Source organism: Squalius cephalus, assembly GCF_949319135.1.
Source record: "Squalius cephalus genome assembly, chromosome: 3".
NCBI classification, from domain to species: domain Eukaryota; kingdom Metazoa; phylum Chordata; class Actinopteri; order Cypriniformes; family Leuciscidae; genus Squalius; species Squalius cephalus.
Window position 1 is genome coordinate 636,610 of NC_137124.1, and position 17,500 is coordinate 654,109.

Here is a 17,500-nt window from a genome sequence, read left to right on the forward strand (position 1 = left end):
GAGAAACTTGGGTGGTACTCCAATTTTGAAGAGGTGTTTCCAGATCAGCTCACGGTTGATGGTGTCAAAAGCTTTGCTGAGGTCAATGAATGCTATGTAAAGGTCTTTGTGATGTTCCCGGCTCTTCTCCAGCAGCTGCCGCAGAACAAAAACCATGTCTATCGTGGATCTGGACTTCCGTAAGCACAGCTTCCGAGATGTGCTCAACCAGTCTGCTGAGCATGATCTTAGCCAGAACTTTCCCTGCAATGGAAAGGAGAGATATCCTGTGGCTGTTTCTGCAGACTGCCCTGTCTCCTTTCTGCTTGTAGATGACCAAAATGTTAGCATCCTTCCAGTCCTGTGGGAGGGTCCCGTGTTCCCAGATGTTTTGGATCAGGAGGTGCAGACGACGCATGAGGGTGTATCCTCCGTGTTTGAAAACCTCTGCAGGGATTCCATCGGGTCCAACGCTTTTGTTGTTCTGCAATATCTTGCCGGAGTTCTGAGTAAAGTGGAGGAGTGTCCAGGTGCATGGTTGGTGGCAGGTCTGGCAGATTATCCAGGATATGTGGATCAACAGGGTTGATGTGGTTGAAGAGACTCTCAAAATGATTTACCCAACGGGCAAGAATCTCGTGGCGGTCCTTGAAGAGCGTGGACCCGTCAGCTGATCGGACTGGGGCAATCGCCCGCTTCCTGGGGCCGTACAATGCTTTTATGGCATCGTAAAAGCCTTGAGTGTTATTGCAGTCTGCCAGGTTCTGGATTTCTTGCGCCTTTTGCACCCACCAGGTGTTCTCCATAGTCCGAAGGGCTCGCTGGGTTTCTGCTCTTGCAGCAGTGAAGGTGGTTATATGGGTGGGAGATCCAGGGAAGGACAGGAGAGCTTTGTGGGCTTCATGCTTGTTTTTTTAAAAGTGACTGTATCTCAGCTGAGTTACAGTCAAACCAGTCCTGGTGATGTTTCCTTGATTGGCCAAGCGCCTCTGAGGCTGCGTTATGATGTAATAGCCTGGCGCAGAGCTGGCCAGTCAGCTGATTCCTCCGGGATCGTGTTGAGGTTATTCAGCAAGGAGCCGTCGGAGGTTGTCTTTGGTGGTGAGGCTGTTCAGCACTGTACAGTTTAGTTTCTTGTTTGTTCCAGTCCAGCACTCAGCTCCGCGCATGACATGGGTGGACAATCACGTAGTTTTGACGGACAATCACGTAGTCAAGGAGATGCCAATGTTTTGAGCGGGGGTGCTGCCAGGGGGTCTTGAGCCTGTTCTTCATCTGGAAGATGGTATTTGTAATGACCAGCTGGTGCTCTGCACAGAGGGAGAGGAGTCTGAGCGGTCATTGCGGTTCATTTTCCCCACACCATGCTGGCCAATAACTTTACTCCATACCAGATGCTCCGTACCCACTCTAGCATTGAAATCTCCCATCAGTATGAGCCTGTCCGTAGCCAGGGTTTTCTGTAGGATGGCATCAAGAGCTCTGTAGAAATCCTCTTTGATGTTGTGCTCGGCATCAAGAGTTGGAGCGTATGCACTGATGAGAGTGGCGAAGCGTTCCTTTGCCAGGGGAATGCGCCATGTCATCAGCCTTTCATTGATGCCGATAGGGGATTCCAGAATGCGCTGCAGCAGTTTAGACTTCACAGCAAAGCCAACTCCATGGTTACGACAAATGCCTTCAGGGACCCCCATCCAGAAGAAGGTGTACCCAGCACCGACCTCTGTCAAGGAGTCCTCCCCATGTAGTCTGGTCTCGCTGAGAGCTGCAATGTCGATGTTATATTTTGCGACCTCCAGGGCTACCAGTGCTGTCCTGTGGTGGGGCCTGTCAGGAGTTTCGGCCAGGTCCAGCAGTGTAAGGTAAGCATTCCACGAAGCAATGCTTACCTTATTTTTCACTTAGATTTTTCGACCGCGAGGGGGGATGCTCCGACGGTTGCGTCTTACCGTCCGGAGCGTGGGGAGCAGACAATTTTTGGACCACCTTTTCCAGGTCCTTCCCCATCACAGGGGTGAGCAGTGTGGGGCTGCTCAGTCGCAGCGACCATCACTCCATTACCGCCTGTGTGCATGGTTTGGCTAGACACTTCCAGCCACATCCTTTGCCTGTGCCCACCACCATTCCACATCGCCACAGGACTTTTTTTTTGGGGGGGGGGGGATTAACATATAGGTTAGGATTAAGGTGAGGGTGTGGGTGCGCTGACCTCACTCCTACCATCTTCACTCCTGCCAGATGGACCTCCAATGTCATGAGAGAACCCATGACGACCTTCGACTGGCAGGAAGTTGCAGGGGGCTGCCGGTGGTCCGGTCAGTTGGACTCCGCCTGTGCCTGTCCCCAGGTGCAGATTTGTCTTCGGGGTTTACTCCCCTAGCCACTGTACCCTCCCAAGTTAACCCTCGTGGCTGTGGAGTTGCCTTCTTCCACCTTCCCAGCCGTTGTGGTGGTTCTCACACTCGCACATACTCACACACACACACACACACACACACACACACACACACACACACACACACACACACACAGAGACTCACTCTCTCTCTCTCTCACACACACACAGAGAGAGAGACTCACTCTCACACACACACACACACTCTCTGAGGTGATAAACTGTTGTGTTATGCTGTGTTTTGACGCAGGTAAGTGTGTTGTGTGTTGGAGGAGATATCTGAGCATATGCGAGACTCATCATGTGCCACACACACACACACTCACTCCACACCGCCAAGCACACTCACACACACACACAGAGAGAGAAAGACTCAAGCTAGGTTTATACTCGACGTGTCCGTACGAGCGCGAAGGCGCACGCGGCAAAAATGACATCATTGTGGTGTGGGCGGTCGTGCGCGTTGGGTGCGTCGGGTGCGCAAGACCCAGTTTCGCTTGACGGTGTGCACGGCTGTTTTTGTAACTGCGCGCGCGGCTCCGCATCCGAAGATGAACGACTTCCAGCCGAATCTGGCCGAGCTTCTCACCACACCGGCACCCAGTTTGCACGTCTAAATTAGTTGCTTACATTTAAAAAATGAGCATACAATAGCATAAAAGTATTTTAAGGAACATAAAGGTCCATGTTTAATAAACATGTTCACGAAACTTAATGAAATGTTTAGTGAAATTAGAAAATATGTAAGAGATCGTTAATTTAGTTATATTGTACACATTCTCATATCCATATATTTTGTTTTATTGTCACGAGTAATAATCTCAGGGTTTACTGGGTTTTACACGATTCTTTTTGTAGTGTGGTATTGGTGCATGGTGTACTAAAATAAACATTGTCAAGTGTGGACCTTTCTTCTTCTCACCGCTGATTCCTGATGGTTTAGAGGACAATTACTCGAGTCGTCGTTTCACAGAATAGTACAACGGCGAGGGCGTCGAGGATAAATGCCTCGTGCGTTAGGGGAGGTGCGCGCGCAGTCTGCGGAGACAGGCGAAAGTATAAACAAGGCTCTCACACATACTCACACACACACACACACACACACACACACAAACACACACACACAGAGAGAGACTCACTCTCACACATGCTCACACACACACAGACACACACACAGACACAGACACACACACACACACACACACACACACACACACACAGACACACACACACACACACACAGGTGTATCTGATCACATGTAAATCCCAAACTTCCCCACAGATGAACTCCGGAACCGAAGCCTCGGAGAGAATGAGAACAGTCTTTGTTCGGCATCCCCTCGAGACTCTATTAAGCTCTTATCATAAATAATGGACACGAGTCATAAATATGCAGCATTTCTCCTCAGGTCTCGATAAACCCTGAGATTCTCACGCCGGCCTTGAGTTCAGCCGCTGCAGTCTTTACACATCAACATTCCTGCCCAGACCAAATATTAGTAAACTTCCTAAAGCTTTACCCATGATGACTGGAGATCTGGAGTCGGAGATCTGCACAAAACCTTCACCAGGAGCCGGACACTGATGATTACACTGATATTACACTCCATTTACTGTTATTATTATAGTTTCAAGTTTACATCAAGTGTGTGTGTGTGTGTGTGTGTGTATGTGTGTGTGCAGATATCTCCTCACTGTGTGTGTGTGTGTGTGTGTGTGTGTGTGTGTGTGTGTGTGTGTGTGCAGATATCTCCTCACAGTATGTGTGTGTGTGTGAGAGTGATTGTGTGTGTGTGTGTGTGTGTGTGTGTGTGTGTGTGTGTGTGTGTGTTTGTGAGAATGTGTGTGTGTGTGCAGATATCTCCTCACAGTGTGTGTGTATATGTGTGTGTGTGTGTGTGTGTGTGTGTGTGAGTGCAAATATCTCCTCACAGTGTGTGTGTGTGTGTGTGTATGTGTGTGAGTGCAGATATCTCCTCACTGTGTGTGTGTGTGTGTGTGTGTGTGTGTGTGTGTGTGTGTGTGTGTGTGTGTGTGTGTGTGTGAGGATGTGTGTGTGTGTGTGTGTGTGTGTGTGTGTGTGTGTGTGTGTGTGTGTGTGAGGATGTGTGTGTGTGTGTGTGTGTGTGTGTGTGTGTGTGTGTGTGTGTGTGTGTGTGTGTGTGTGTGTGTGTGAGGATGTGTGTGTGTGTGTGTGTGTGTGTGTGTGTGTGTGTGTGTGTGTGTGTGTGTGTGTGTGTGTGTGAGGATGTGTGTATCTGACTGCACTCTTCTGCTGTAGGTAAGGGTCCAGAGGTGCTGACGGCCGGTCAGAAGCTCAACGATAACGAGTGGCACTCGGTGCGAGTGGTGCGGCGCGGGAGGAACCTGCAGCTGTGTGTGGATAACGTCACTGTGGAAGGTAGAAGACTCAGATAAACCTGAGGCTGTGTGTTTCAGCGGCTAGCAGTCGCTATTCAGACACCGCAGCTACATCAGCCAATCAGAACGCAGAAATTACTGATGGACAGGGAGCGTTTCTGATTGGCTAAAAAACAACCATTTGTGTTTGTTTGTTTGTTTTTTACTAGTTACAGAGCCCAGGGTTCAGTCATGTACTAAATACTAGCTTACTATTTACTGAATACTGTGTATAAATGTACAAGTGTGTACTGTATAACTTGTCTTATTTCAGACTAGTGGAAAGAAAACATCCAAAATACACATTTCAGTGTTTATTTATTGCACTTTATCTATTTGCGTCTGTATATTTCAATTACATTACATATCAATTAATTTGTTTTGTTTTTTACACACTTACATACACCAACATTTACAGTTTTATTCCTATATATATTCTGAAGGTTTTTACTGGGGGGGTTATTCCTGATATGAAATTGCGAAAATGTGTTTGTTTGTTTTTTCTGTATGTCGACAGTATTTTCTGATTTATGGAGTGATAAAAAGAGAAATCAGAAATCTCTTCTACAAAAACTTTTAACTCTAATATGTCAACAAAATCAGACAAGAATTTCAAACCTGGCTTTTTCCAATGTTCATATTAATATTCTAGAAATGTATGTAAATTAGCGACAAAATAATGCATAATTTGTACATTTAAACAAAACAATCTAGAAAACGTGAAATACAAAATGCTTATCTTAATGTAGTGTGATTAATCAACTGGGTAACTATAGTGATATCTATCTCTTGCCTTGAAGAATGGCGTGTGAATCAGTGTGTTGAGTTGAGTGTGTGTTTGGTGACTCCGCAGGGCAGATGACGGGCGACCACACTCGTCTGGAGTTCCACAACATCGAGACGGGCATCATGACGGAGCGCAGGTTCATCTCCGCCGTTCCCTCAAACTTCATCGGGCACCTGCAGGGCCTGACGCTCAACGGCGTGCCGTACCTGGACCAGTGCAAGAACGGGGACATCTCCTACTGTGAGCTGAACGCCCGCTTCGGCATGCGCCACATCATCGCCGACCCCGTGACCTTCCGCAATAAAGGCAGCTACCTAGCGCTGGCGACGCTGCAGGCGTACGCGTCCATGCACCTGTTCTTCCAATTCAAGACCACGTCCACGGACGGCCTGCTGCTCTTCAACAGCGGCGACGGCAGCGACTTCATCGTGGTGGAGCTGGTCAAGGGGTCAGTCTCCGTTATGGCCATTCCTAACGTTTCACAGGTTCAGGTTCAGGCTCAGGTGGAGCTGGTCAAGGGGTCAGTCTCCGTTATGGCCATTCCTAACGTTTCACAGGTTCAGGTTCAGGCTCAGGTGGAGCTGGTCAAGGGGTCAGTCTCCGTTATGGCCATTCCTAACGTTTCACAGGTTCAGGTTCAGGCTCAGGTGGAGCTGGTCAAGAGGTCAGTCTCCGTTATGGCCATTCCTAACGTTTCACAGGTTCAGGTTCAGGCTCAGGTGGAGCTGGTCAAGAGGTCAGTCTCTGTTATGGCCATTCCTAACGTTTCACAGGTTCAGGTTCAGGCTCAGGTGGAGATGGTCAAGGGGTCAGTCTCCGTTATGGCCATTCCTAACGTTTCACAGGTTCAGGTTCAGGCTCAGGTGGAGCTGGTCAAGGGGTCAGTCTCCGTTATGGCCATTCCTAACGTTTCACAGGTTCAGGTTCAGGCTCAGGTGGAGCTGGTCAAGGGGTCAGTCTCCGTTATGGCCATTTCTAACGTTTCACAGGTTCAGGTTCAGGCTCAGGTGGAGCTGGTCAAGGGGTCAGTCTCCGTTATGGCCATTTCTAACGTTTCACAGGTTCAGGTTCAGGCTCAGGTGGAGCTGGTCAAGGGGTCAGTCTCCGTTATGGCCATTCCTAACGTTTCACAGGTTCATGTTCAGGCTCAGGTGGAGCTGGTCAAGGGGTCAGTCTCCGTTGTGGCCATTCCTAACGTTTCACAGGTTCATGTTCAGGCTCAGGTGGAGCTGGTCAAGGGGTCAGTCTCTGTTGTGGCCATTCCTAACGTTTCACAGGTTCAGGTTCAGGCTCAGGTAGAGCTGGTCAAGGGGTCAGTCTCCGTTATGGCCATTCCTAACGTTTCACAGGTTCAGGTTCAGGCTCAGGTGGAGCTGGTCAAGGGGTCCGTCTCCGTTGTGGCCATTCCTAACGTTTCACAGGTTCAGGCTCAGGTGGAGCTGGTCAAGGGGTCAGTCTCTGTTATGGCCATTCCTAATGTTTCACAGGTTCAGGTTCAGGCTCAGGTGGAGCTGGTCAAGGGGTCAGTCTCCGTTATGGCCATTCCTAACGTTTCACAGGTTCATGTTCAGGCTCAGGTAGAGCTGGTCAAGGGGTCAGTCTCCGTTGTGGCCATTCCTAACATTTCACAGGTTCAGGTTCAGGTTCAGGCTCAGGTAGAGCTGGTCAAGGGGTCAGTCTCCGTTATGGCCATTCCTAACGTTTCACAGGTTCAGGTTCAGGCTCAGGTAGAGCTGGTCAAGGGGTCAGTCTCCGTTATGGCCATTCCTAACGTTTCACAGGTTCAGGTTCAGGTTCAGGCTCAGGTAGAGCTGGTCAAGGGGTCAGTCTCTGTTATGGCCATTCCTAATGTTTCACAGGTTCATGTTCAGGCTCAGGTGGAGCTGGTCAAGGGGTCAGTCTCCGTTATGGCCATTCCTAACGTTTCACAGGTTCATGTTCAGGCTCAGGTGGAGCTGGTCAAGGGGTCCGTCTCCATTGTGGCCATTCCTAACGTTTCACAGGTTCATGCTCAGGTGGAGCTGGTCAAGGGGTCAGTCTCCGTTATGGCCATTCCTAACGTTTCACAGGTTCAGGTTCAGGCTCAGGTAGAGCTGGTCAAGGGGTCAGTCTCTGTTATGGCCATTCCTAATGTTTCACAGGTTCAGGTTCAGGCTCAGGTAGAGCTGGTCAAGGGGTCTGTCTCCGTTATGGCCATTCCTAACGTTTCACAGGTTCATGTTCAGGCTCAGGTAGAGCTGGTCAAGGGTTCAGTCTCCGTTGTGGCCATTCCTAGCGTTTCACAGTTTCAGGTTCAGGTAGAGCTGGTCAAGGGGTCAATCTCCGTTATGGCCATTCCTAACGTTTCACAGGTTCAGGCTCAGGTAGAGCTGGTCAAGGGGTCCGTCTCCATTGTGGCCATTCCTAACGTTTCACAGGTTCATGTTCAGGCTCAGGTGGAGCTGGTCAAGGGGTCCGTCTCCGTTGTGGCCATTCCTAGCTTTTCACAGTTTCAGGTTCAGGTAGAGCTGGTCAAGGGGTCCGTCTCCGTTGTGGCCATTCCTAGCGTTTCACAGGTTCAGGCTCAGGTGGAGCTGGTCAAGGGGTCAATCTCCGTTATGACCATTCCTAACATTTCACAGGTTCAGGTTCAGGTTCAGGCTCAGGTGGAGCTGGTCAAGGGGTCAGTATCTGTTATGGCCATTCCTAACGTTTCACAGGTTCATGTTCAGGCTCAGGTGGAGCTGGTCAAGGGGTCAGTCTCCGTTATGGCCATTCCTATCGTTTCACAGGTTCATGTTCAGGCTCAGGTGGAGCTGGTCAAGGGGTCAGTCTCTGTTATGGCCATTCCTAACGTTTCACAGGTTCATGTTCAGGCTCAGGTGGAGCTGGTCAAGGGGTCCGTCTCCGTTGTGGCCATTCCTAACGTTTCACAGGTTCATGTTCAGGCTCAGGTGGAGCTGGTCAAGGGGTCCGTCTCCGTTGTGGCCATTCCTAACGTTTCACAGGTTTAGGTTTAGGTGGAGCTGGTCAAGGGGTCAGTCTCCGTTATGGCCATTCCTAACGTTTCACAGGTTCAGGTTCAGGCTCAGGTAGAGTTGGTCAAGGGGTCAGTCTCTGTTATGGCCATTCCTAATGTTTCACAGGTTCATGTTCAGGCTCAGGTGGAGCTGGTCAAGGGGTCAGTCTCTGTTATGGCCATTCCTAACGTTTCACAGGTTCATGTTCAGGCTCAGGTGGAGCTGGTCAAGGGGTCAGTCTCTGTTGTGACCATTCCTAACGTTTCACAGATTCAGGTTCAGGCTCAGGTGAAGCTGGTCAAGGGGTCAGTCTCTGTTGTGGCCATTCCTAACGTTTCACAGGTTCAGGTTCAGGCTCAGGTGGAGCTGGTCAAGGGGTCAGTCTCCGTTGTGGCCATTCCTAACATTTCACAGGTTCAGGTTCAGGCTCAGGTGGAGCTGGTCAAGGGGTCAGTCTCTGTTATGGCCATTCCTAACGTTTCACAGGTTCAGGTTCAGGCTCAGGTGGAGCTGGTCAAGGGGTCAGTCTCTGTTGTGGCCATTCCTAACGTTTCACAGGTTCAGGTTCAGGCTCAGGCTCAGGTGGAGCTGGTCAAGGGGTCAGTCTCCGTTATGGCCATTCCTAACGTTTCACAGGTTCAGGTTCAGGCTCAGGTGGAGCTGGTCAAGGGGTCAGTCTCTGTTATGGCCATTCCTAACGTTTCACAGGTTCAGGTTCAGGCTCAGTTAGAGCTGGTCAAGGGGTCAGTCTCTGTTGTGGCCATTCCTAACGTTTCACAGGTTCAGGTTCAGGCTCAGGCTCAGGTGGAGCTGGTCAAGGGGTCAGTCTCTGTTGTGGCCATTCCTAACGTTTCACAGGTTCATGTTCAGGTTCAGGCTCAGGTGGAGCTGGTCAAGGGGTCAGTCTTTGTTGTGGCCATTCCTAACGTTTCACAGGTTCATGTTCAGGCTCAGGTAGAGCTGGTCAAGGGGTCAGTCTCCGTTGTGGCCATTCCTAATGTTTCACAGGTTCAGGTTCAGGCTCAGGTGGAGCTGGTCAAGGGGTCAGTCTCCGTTTTGGCCATTCCTAATATTTCACAGGTTCAGGTTCAGGCTCAGGTGGAGCTGGTCAAGGGGTCAGTCTCTGTTGTGGCCATTCCTAACGTTTCACAGGTTCAGGTTCAGGCTCAGGTAGAGCTGGTCAAGGGTTCAGTCTCCGTTATGGCCATTCCTAACGTTTCACAGGTTCAGGTTCAGGCTCAGGTGGAGCTGGTCAAGGGGTCAGTCTCTGTTATGGCCATTCCTAACGTTTCACAGGTTCAGGTTCAGGCTCAGTTAGAGCTGGTCAAGGGGTCAGTCTCTGTTGTGGCCATTCCTAACGTTTCACAGGTTCAGGTTCAGGCTCAGGCTCAGGTGGAGCTGGTCAAGGGGTCAGTCTCTGTTGTGGCCATTCCTAACGTTTCACAGGTTCATGTTCAGGCTCAGGTAGAGCTGGTCAAGGGGTCAGTCTCCGTTATGGCCATGTTCAGGCTCAGGTAGAGCTGGTCAAGGGGTCAGTCTCTGTTGTGGCCATTCCTAACGTTTCACAGGTTCAGGTTCAGGCTCAGGTAGAGCTGGTCAAGGGGTCAGTCTCCGTTATGGCCATTCCTAACGTTTCACAGGTTCATGTTCAGGCTCAGGTGGAGCTGGTCAAGGGGTCAGTCTCTGTTATGGCCATTCCTAACGTTTCACAGGTTCATGTTCAGGCTCAGGTGGAGCTGGTCAAGGGGTCAGTCTCTGTTATGGCCATTCCTAACGTTTCACAGGTTCATGTTCAGGCTCAGGTGGAGCTGGTCAAGGGGTCAGTCTCTGTTGTGGCCATTCCTAACGTTTCACAGGTTCAGGCTCAGGTGGAGCTGGTCAAGGGGTCAGTCTCCGTTATGGCCATTCCTAACGTTTCACAGGTTCATGTTCAGGCTCAGGTGGAGCTGGTCAAGGGGTCAGTCTCTGTTATGGCCATTCCTAACGTTTCACAGGTTCAGGTTCAGGCTCAGGTGGAGCTGGTCAAGGGGTCAGTCTCTGTTATGGCCATTCCTAACGTTTCACAGGTTCATGTTCAGGCTCAGGTGGAGCTGGTCAAGGGGTCAGTCTCCGTTATGGCCATTCCTAACGTTTCACAGGTTCAGGTTCAGGCTCAGGTGGAGCTGGTCAAGGGGTCAGTCTCTGTTGTGGCCATTCCTAACGTTTCACAGGTTCATGTTCAGGCTCAGGTGGAGCTGGTCAAGGGGTCAGTCTCCGTTGTGGCCATTCCTAACGTTTCACAGGTTCAGGCTCAGGTGGAGCTGGTCAAGGGGTCAGTCTCTGTTATGGCCATTCCTAGCGTTTCCCAGGTTCATGTTCAGGCTCAGGTGGAGCTGGTCAAGGGGTCAGTCTCCGTTGTGGCCATTCCTAACGTTTCACAGGTTCAGGCTCAGGTGGAGCTGGTCAAGGGGTCAGTCTCTGTTATGGCCATTCCTAGCGTTTCACAGGTTCATGTTCAGGCTCAGCTGGAGCTGGTCAAGGGGTCAGTCTCCGTTGTGGCCATTCCTAACGTTTCACAGGTTCAGGTTCAGGCTCAGGTGGAGCTGGTCAAGGGGTCAGTCTCCGTTGTGGCCATTCCTAACGTTTCACAGGTTCATGTTCAGGCTCAGGTGGAGCTGGTCAAGGGGTCAGTCTCCGTTATGGCCATTCCTAACGTTTCACAGGTTCATGTTCAGGCTCAGGTGGAGCTGGTCAAGGGGTCAGTCTCCGTTGTGGCCATTCCTAACGTTTCACAGGTTCATGTTCAGGCTCAGGTGGAGCTGGTCAAGGGGTCAGTCTCCATTGTGGCCATTCCTAACGTTTCACAGGTTCAGGTTCAGGCTCAGGTGGAGCTGGTCAGGGGGTCAGTCTCTGTTATGGCCATTCCTAACATTTCACAGGTTCATGTTCAGGCTCAGCTGGAGCTGTTCAAGGGGTCAGTCTCCGTTGTGGCCATTCCTAACGTTTCAGGCTCAGGCTCAGGTCATTTTTTTTTTGCAGTTCCAAAAACGTCACGAGTCACTTTCTCCAGATACAGACACAGTAAGACTTTAGAGTAGAGATATGAAAGATGTCATATAATGCGATTTCCTATTTTCCTTTTTCTTTAGTGTGTTTTGTAGCTGTTAGTGCATGTATAAGATCTGCGGAGTAACAAAGCTCAAAGTGTCAAACCCAAACAGATATTCTTTATAAAAGTTACAGCTCAGCCACGCCTTCCTAAAACGCTTCGTTCAAACACTCCACAAATCTACGTCAGTGTGTGTGGGGGGTGGCAGAGTTTCATAACACCGCCCAAATGTATACGCAGATAAAGAAGGCATAACTTTTGTTCTCGCTGTATTATTGTTGCCGCCGGTGCCGCCATGTCGTGGAGACGCTGTGTTTTTCCTTGCGAAAGCTAAACTACTTTGTTTTAAACTTTTGTCAGCCTGTACGTATGTGTTCATATTTTAAGAAATTGCTACTGACTATTCAAACGCTATTTTTCAGCAGTAAGTAGCAGTAGAGTAGCGCTTGCTTGCCGTTTCTACGATCACAAATGCAGAAATGCTTTTATGTTTACTTAGTGTTCTCTCCCCGTAGTGCGGCGCGACGTGTAAAATACAGTATAAGTCATTATGATCAGTAATTATGTCCCCAATGAAATAAAACCTTACCAATCTGATACGATCTGGTCCAGTCGCGCTGGCAAAGTTGATCGATCAGCTTGATCATCTGCATTTTCCGGATCAGATTCCGGCTCAAATTGATAAGGTACCGACATTATCACCTGTCATTATTGCTTTGGGAGCTGATGTTCTAAATATGGTAAGAGCGTAACATTTCCGTCACACGCTTAAGGTTTTTGGGCCAATCACAATGCACTGGATCGCTGGCCAATCAGAGCACACCGCGCTTTTCAGAACGATGAGCTTTGCAAAAATCGAAGCGTTTCAATAATGTACAGTATGTGTAAAATTACGACTTTTTTAAACATAAAACCGCATAAACACATTGCATTAAACCAAATACATAAAATAATGTTCTTTTTAGAACCATCATATGACCCCTTTAAATGTCTTCGCTGATACCGATAGCCGATTATTCAGAATGATGTCAGCTGATACCGATAGTTTGATTATTCTTAAGGAAAAAAAAATCTCATTCGCAACATCACCGTTGTGGCTATTTCTTTAGTTTCACAGGTTAATGTTCAGGCTTCAGGAAACATGTTTGAAAACATGGGGTTTTTTTTCAGTTCCAAAAGCATCACGTGTCACTTTCTCCAGATGCAGACACAGTAAGACTTTATAGCAATAAAATCAACATGGTGAGATGCTCATATAGAGATCTTCTAATCTCTTCTAAACCCTAGATAGATTATCTCAGGAGAAACATCTGAGAAACAGCAAAAGTCATCGCATTATTTACCTTGAGAAACGAAAGAGATGTTGAAGGGATCTTTCTGTCTACAGCAAGTTTTGAACGTAATGTTTAATAAGTTAACAGTTTGCTTAACGGTGTTATTTTAGCCTTATTTATATACTATTAAATATATATATATATATATATATATATATATATATATATATATATATTCAATTTTAGCATCAGAACTTATTTCATTTAGACTTTTTGTCATATTTTTTATGTTTTTTTTATTATTTTTTTATAGGTTTAGTTTATTTTTATTTCAGTTTTAATAATTATTTGAGCAGATGGAGATTAGAATCTGAAGACACTTGAATGTTTTTCCAGTTGATTGTTTTTGTCATCTCACATAGAAATAATGCAGGAAGTTTTGATGTCAAGAACAGAATCGTTTTACACACAAACACTGTTTAGATTCCACAAAACTCATTGTTCTGAATAATTGTGTTTCTTAGCAACAGATATGTGGTGTGGGTGATGCTGTTTGTCGTCTTTGTTGGAAAGTCTTCAGCTGTTGTGTTGTTTAAAGAGCTTCACTGCCGTAATTGTTCACGCTGCCAACAGAAGCGGTTATGACCAGTCAAAGGAACCAAGCTCATTTTTCACAGCTTTTATCGGTGATGAACAGAATAAATGTGCTGTTTTATAATCAATTTTTGAAGGGAAATGCAGAGAAAAAACACATTTACTACGGTATTAGAAGAGAACAGAGGAAATGGGTTTCATTCATTGAAAAGTGACAGTGAAAATAAGACAATCAAAACTGAAAACACTAACTAATAGTGTGTGTTTCTCACACTACCGTTGTCCTGCAGCTGTCAGAGTGAAGAAACACACCTTTATATCGATATAATGATAGTGATAATAATAAATCCTAGCTCAGTCGTTCAGCCGTCAGGAGTGTTGAGATGAGCTGAGACGGGTGTGTGTTGGCGTCAGTAGCTGACCTGAGGTGTGTTTGTCCGTGTGTTCAGGTTTATCCACTACGTGTTTGACCTCGGGAACGGCCCGTCTCTCATGAAGGGAAACTCCGAGAAGCCGCTCAATGACAATCAGTGGCACAACGTGGTGGTTTCCCGAGACACCAACAACGTCCACATGCTGAAGATCGACTCTCGCACCGTGACACAGCACTCCAACGGAGCCAGGAACCTGGACCTCAAAGGTGCTGAACACACACACACACACACACACACACACACACACACACACACACTTAGTGTGTTAGAGCTGTACTGTGGTAAACACAGATAGAATAACAGGGATAACTTTGTCATGTAAACCAAGTTTCAGAAATGAACCCCAATGGCAGAAACTATGGAAGTCCGTTTCTGCCACATAAGAAAAAAAATGTCTTGGTAAATCTTAATTATGATAGTCATAACTATGTCAAAATTAGTCAAAATCATGACGTTTAATTATGAGATTAAAAAGTCAAAATTATGACACATTGGGTTTTATTGTCCAATATCAGAAATATCAGATATCAAGAGCCGTTTACTGAGACCGTTTGACTGACAGGTAAAGTGACCAACCACAGGGGGTTTGTGCTGTTTGGGGGCGGGGTTACCTGAAAGTGTTGGTTCACAAGCCTTTAGTTATTTTCTCAATCCACGTCCTCACGTGAAAATGTTAAAAGTTTGAAATAATTATTATAATTGTTTTTTTTTTTTTACAAAAGTCTCTTCTGCTCACCAAGGCTGCATTTATTTGATCAGAAATACAGTAAAACAGTGAAATATTATTCCAGTGTAAATCATCTGTTTTCTATGTGAATATATAGTAAAGTGTAATTTATTCCTGTGATCAAAGCTGAATGTTCAGCATCATTACTCCAGTCTTCAGTGTCACATGATCCTCCAGAAATCACTCTAATATGAGGATCTGATGATCAAGAAACATTTATGATTATTATCAGTGTTGTAAACAGATTGATTTTGTGTGTAAACTGTGATACACTTTATTTTTCATGATTCTTTGATGAAGAGAAAGTTCAAAAGAACAGCATTTATTGAAATAGAATATTTTGTAACATTATAAATGTCCTTACTGTCGCTTTTGATCAATTTAATGCATCCTTGATGAATAAAAGTGTTAGTTTATACATATATTTTTTAAACATCTTACTGACCCCAATGTATTTAATAGTTGTGTAAGTCTGTAAATTGTGCAGGATGATAAGCACCATGGGACGGGTTTATGATCAAATGCCGACGCTGAGGGGAACGTGTGTTTGATGAAAGCATTTCTCCTGCATTTCTTTCTTCGGGCGTTTGATTCCCTGAGCTCGCCTGAAACAAACAGCCGTCTCATCTCGTCTCGATTCTGAAATCAGTGACAAGCAGGAGTTTCAGGAGACGTTTACTGGAACACAGTGTGTTTACGCTGAAGACACGTTATATAACAGAACTCGTTTGACAGACGCTTTCATTCAAAGTGCACTTGATCTCCTCCACACTGGAACTGAGCTGATGCTCTGGTGTGTTCAGATCTGGATCTCGGTCACCCGATGGACGTCCTCGAATGTCCTGTGGTCTTATAACACACCGTCTCTGGCAGTAAATGTGTGAAACCCGTCGGCAGCGTCTCGTCACGCGATAAACACAACCCCAGGCCAAGGGCGAATTCTGTTTGAGCAGTTTAAGACAGGAAGATTCCCAGCGCAGGGACACAATAAAACAGTTCTGCAGGACAAAAGCATCTTTTCAGTAGTTTCATGATTTCAGTCAGGATGAACCGTGCAAAAACTTCTTTAGAAAATGCGACGTTTGTAAGATTGTTCCTATCCAGCGAACAGGGAACGTTCTCTCAACGTCACGAACAAACGTTCTCCCGGGAACACTAATAGAGCGTCTGCTCACAGTGGTCTGGTCTTCAGTGATGCTCTCACAGGGAAGGCTTTTCTGGAACATTAGTTGGGCATTCGTCTAAAATCATTCAGATGTAACGTTGCCATAATGTTTGAAGAATGATACAATGGAACGTTCCCTCAATGTTCACATAACCAAGAAAAAAAGCTTTTGGACATTCAGAGAACTTTCAGAAACATGCAATTCTGGAGAAATGTTTTTGTTTTTCTTGAGAATAAAATTACACCAAAAGATTTTAGGGAATTTAATTCAAACTCATCTTTGATCACCAAAATTACATATTTAAGCGTTTTTTTTGGTCTTAAAATATTTTGAATGTAACTCGACACCCTCGCCTCATTTAGTATGCGTGGTTCTATGAATATGCAAATGAGCCCCGCCTCCACTCACTCACTCAGCTCAGAGATCCACTGGTTGACGATCACACGTTGATCTGATTGGTTACAAGGTAGTTTGTTACGTCAGAAACACCAGCGATTTCAAAGTGTGTTTTTGAGACTGTCTTTGGTTCACTGCAGTTTTAAGGAGGAAATACTCAGCAATGCTGTCGACTTATGAACTTACACATGGTGTGTCTTAAAGCGGATTAACACTAGAAGTGCCAGAATTCCATAACTACTAGAACTTCCGCAAGCGGTCATTTTGACCGCTAGATTCCAAACTCATATCTTTAATGATAAATACCCAATTGAGAGATTAATGCATTTATTGTATTAGGATATCTTTTAAAAATAAAACAACACCAAACTGTACATTTAAACAACTTTAATTATACATCTATAAATAATAATATCCGTAGATGTCCTGAACAAAATGACGGAGTAGCCTGTCTTCATGTTTACACTGTTCGATCGCGCCCGCGCCTTACACACACATACACACACACACACCATATTCCAGCATTGCAATCTTGACATTGCAGCCTGTTCATTATAGCCATAATAAAATATAATAATAAAATAGTCAACCTAACATATAAAAATTCCACTGCTCTGTTTCTCAGTACTAGGCTACAATTCGTACCATTTTGCGTGTGTGAAGAGGATGATTTTTTCTGTCGATATTGGAACGTGAGTGAAGTACGAAGCCTATAATAAAGAATAGTTTACCATCCAAATACATTGCAAATGTTGAAACATTTTGATTCTAATTAGAGAGTTACGTGAGCCCAACGCCGCTTACTTTCACTTTCGCTTGAAAGTAGCCTATTTCATTTTGGCTTGTTTAGTTATTTTTTCATTCTTGTTCTGTTCTGAATATCATTACATTTAAATGATTTATTGTGGAATATGTTTTGTATATTTTTTACCACATTTTATTGTTGTGTATATTGGTATATGTATAATAATACCGCGAAATTCAGTGCGGTCAATCTGACCGTCTATGGCCGAAATAGGTAAATATGTTAATTAGTTTTTTGCCTTATGTGTAATTTATATGAAAAACATTTTAACTGAAAATACAGACACTTTTAGGAAAAGTCAGGTACCAGCAGGATTTTATTTATTTTTTCAACAAAGTTATTGCAGATATAAAATTCAAAACGGTCAAAATGACCGCCATGGCAGTTCTAGTGTTAAAAACACCACATAGACACATAAACTACATTAAACGCTGGATTTTAATAGTTTAAGACAAT

General features: G+C 46.0%; 1 protein-coding gene across 18 annotated transcripts in view; it reads left to right on the forward strand.

Moving 5' to 3' along the window:
• The window catches only part of nrxn2b (neurexin 2b), a 516,672-nt gene that overhangs the window by 325,509 nt on the left and 173,663 nt on the right, over positions 1-17,500 (forward strand). For all 18 annotated transcript variants that reach the window (XM_079865860.1, XM_079865864.1, XM_079865877.1 and 15 more), the window contains 3 exons: positions 4,656-4,775; positions 5,628-6,009; positions 13,966-14,156. In XM_079865860.1, coding sequence (XP_079721986.1) covers positions 4,656-4,775; positions 5,628-6,009; positions 13,966-14,156 — 693 coding nt within the window. The remainder of the gene's footprint in view (positions 1-4,655; positions 4,776-5,627; positions 6,010-13,965; positions 14,157-17,500) is intronic.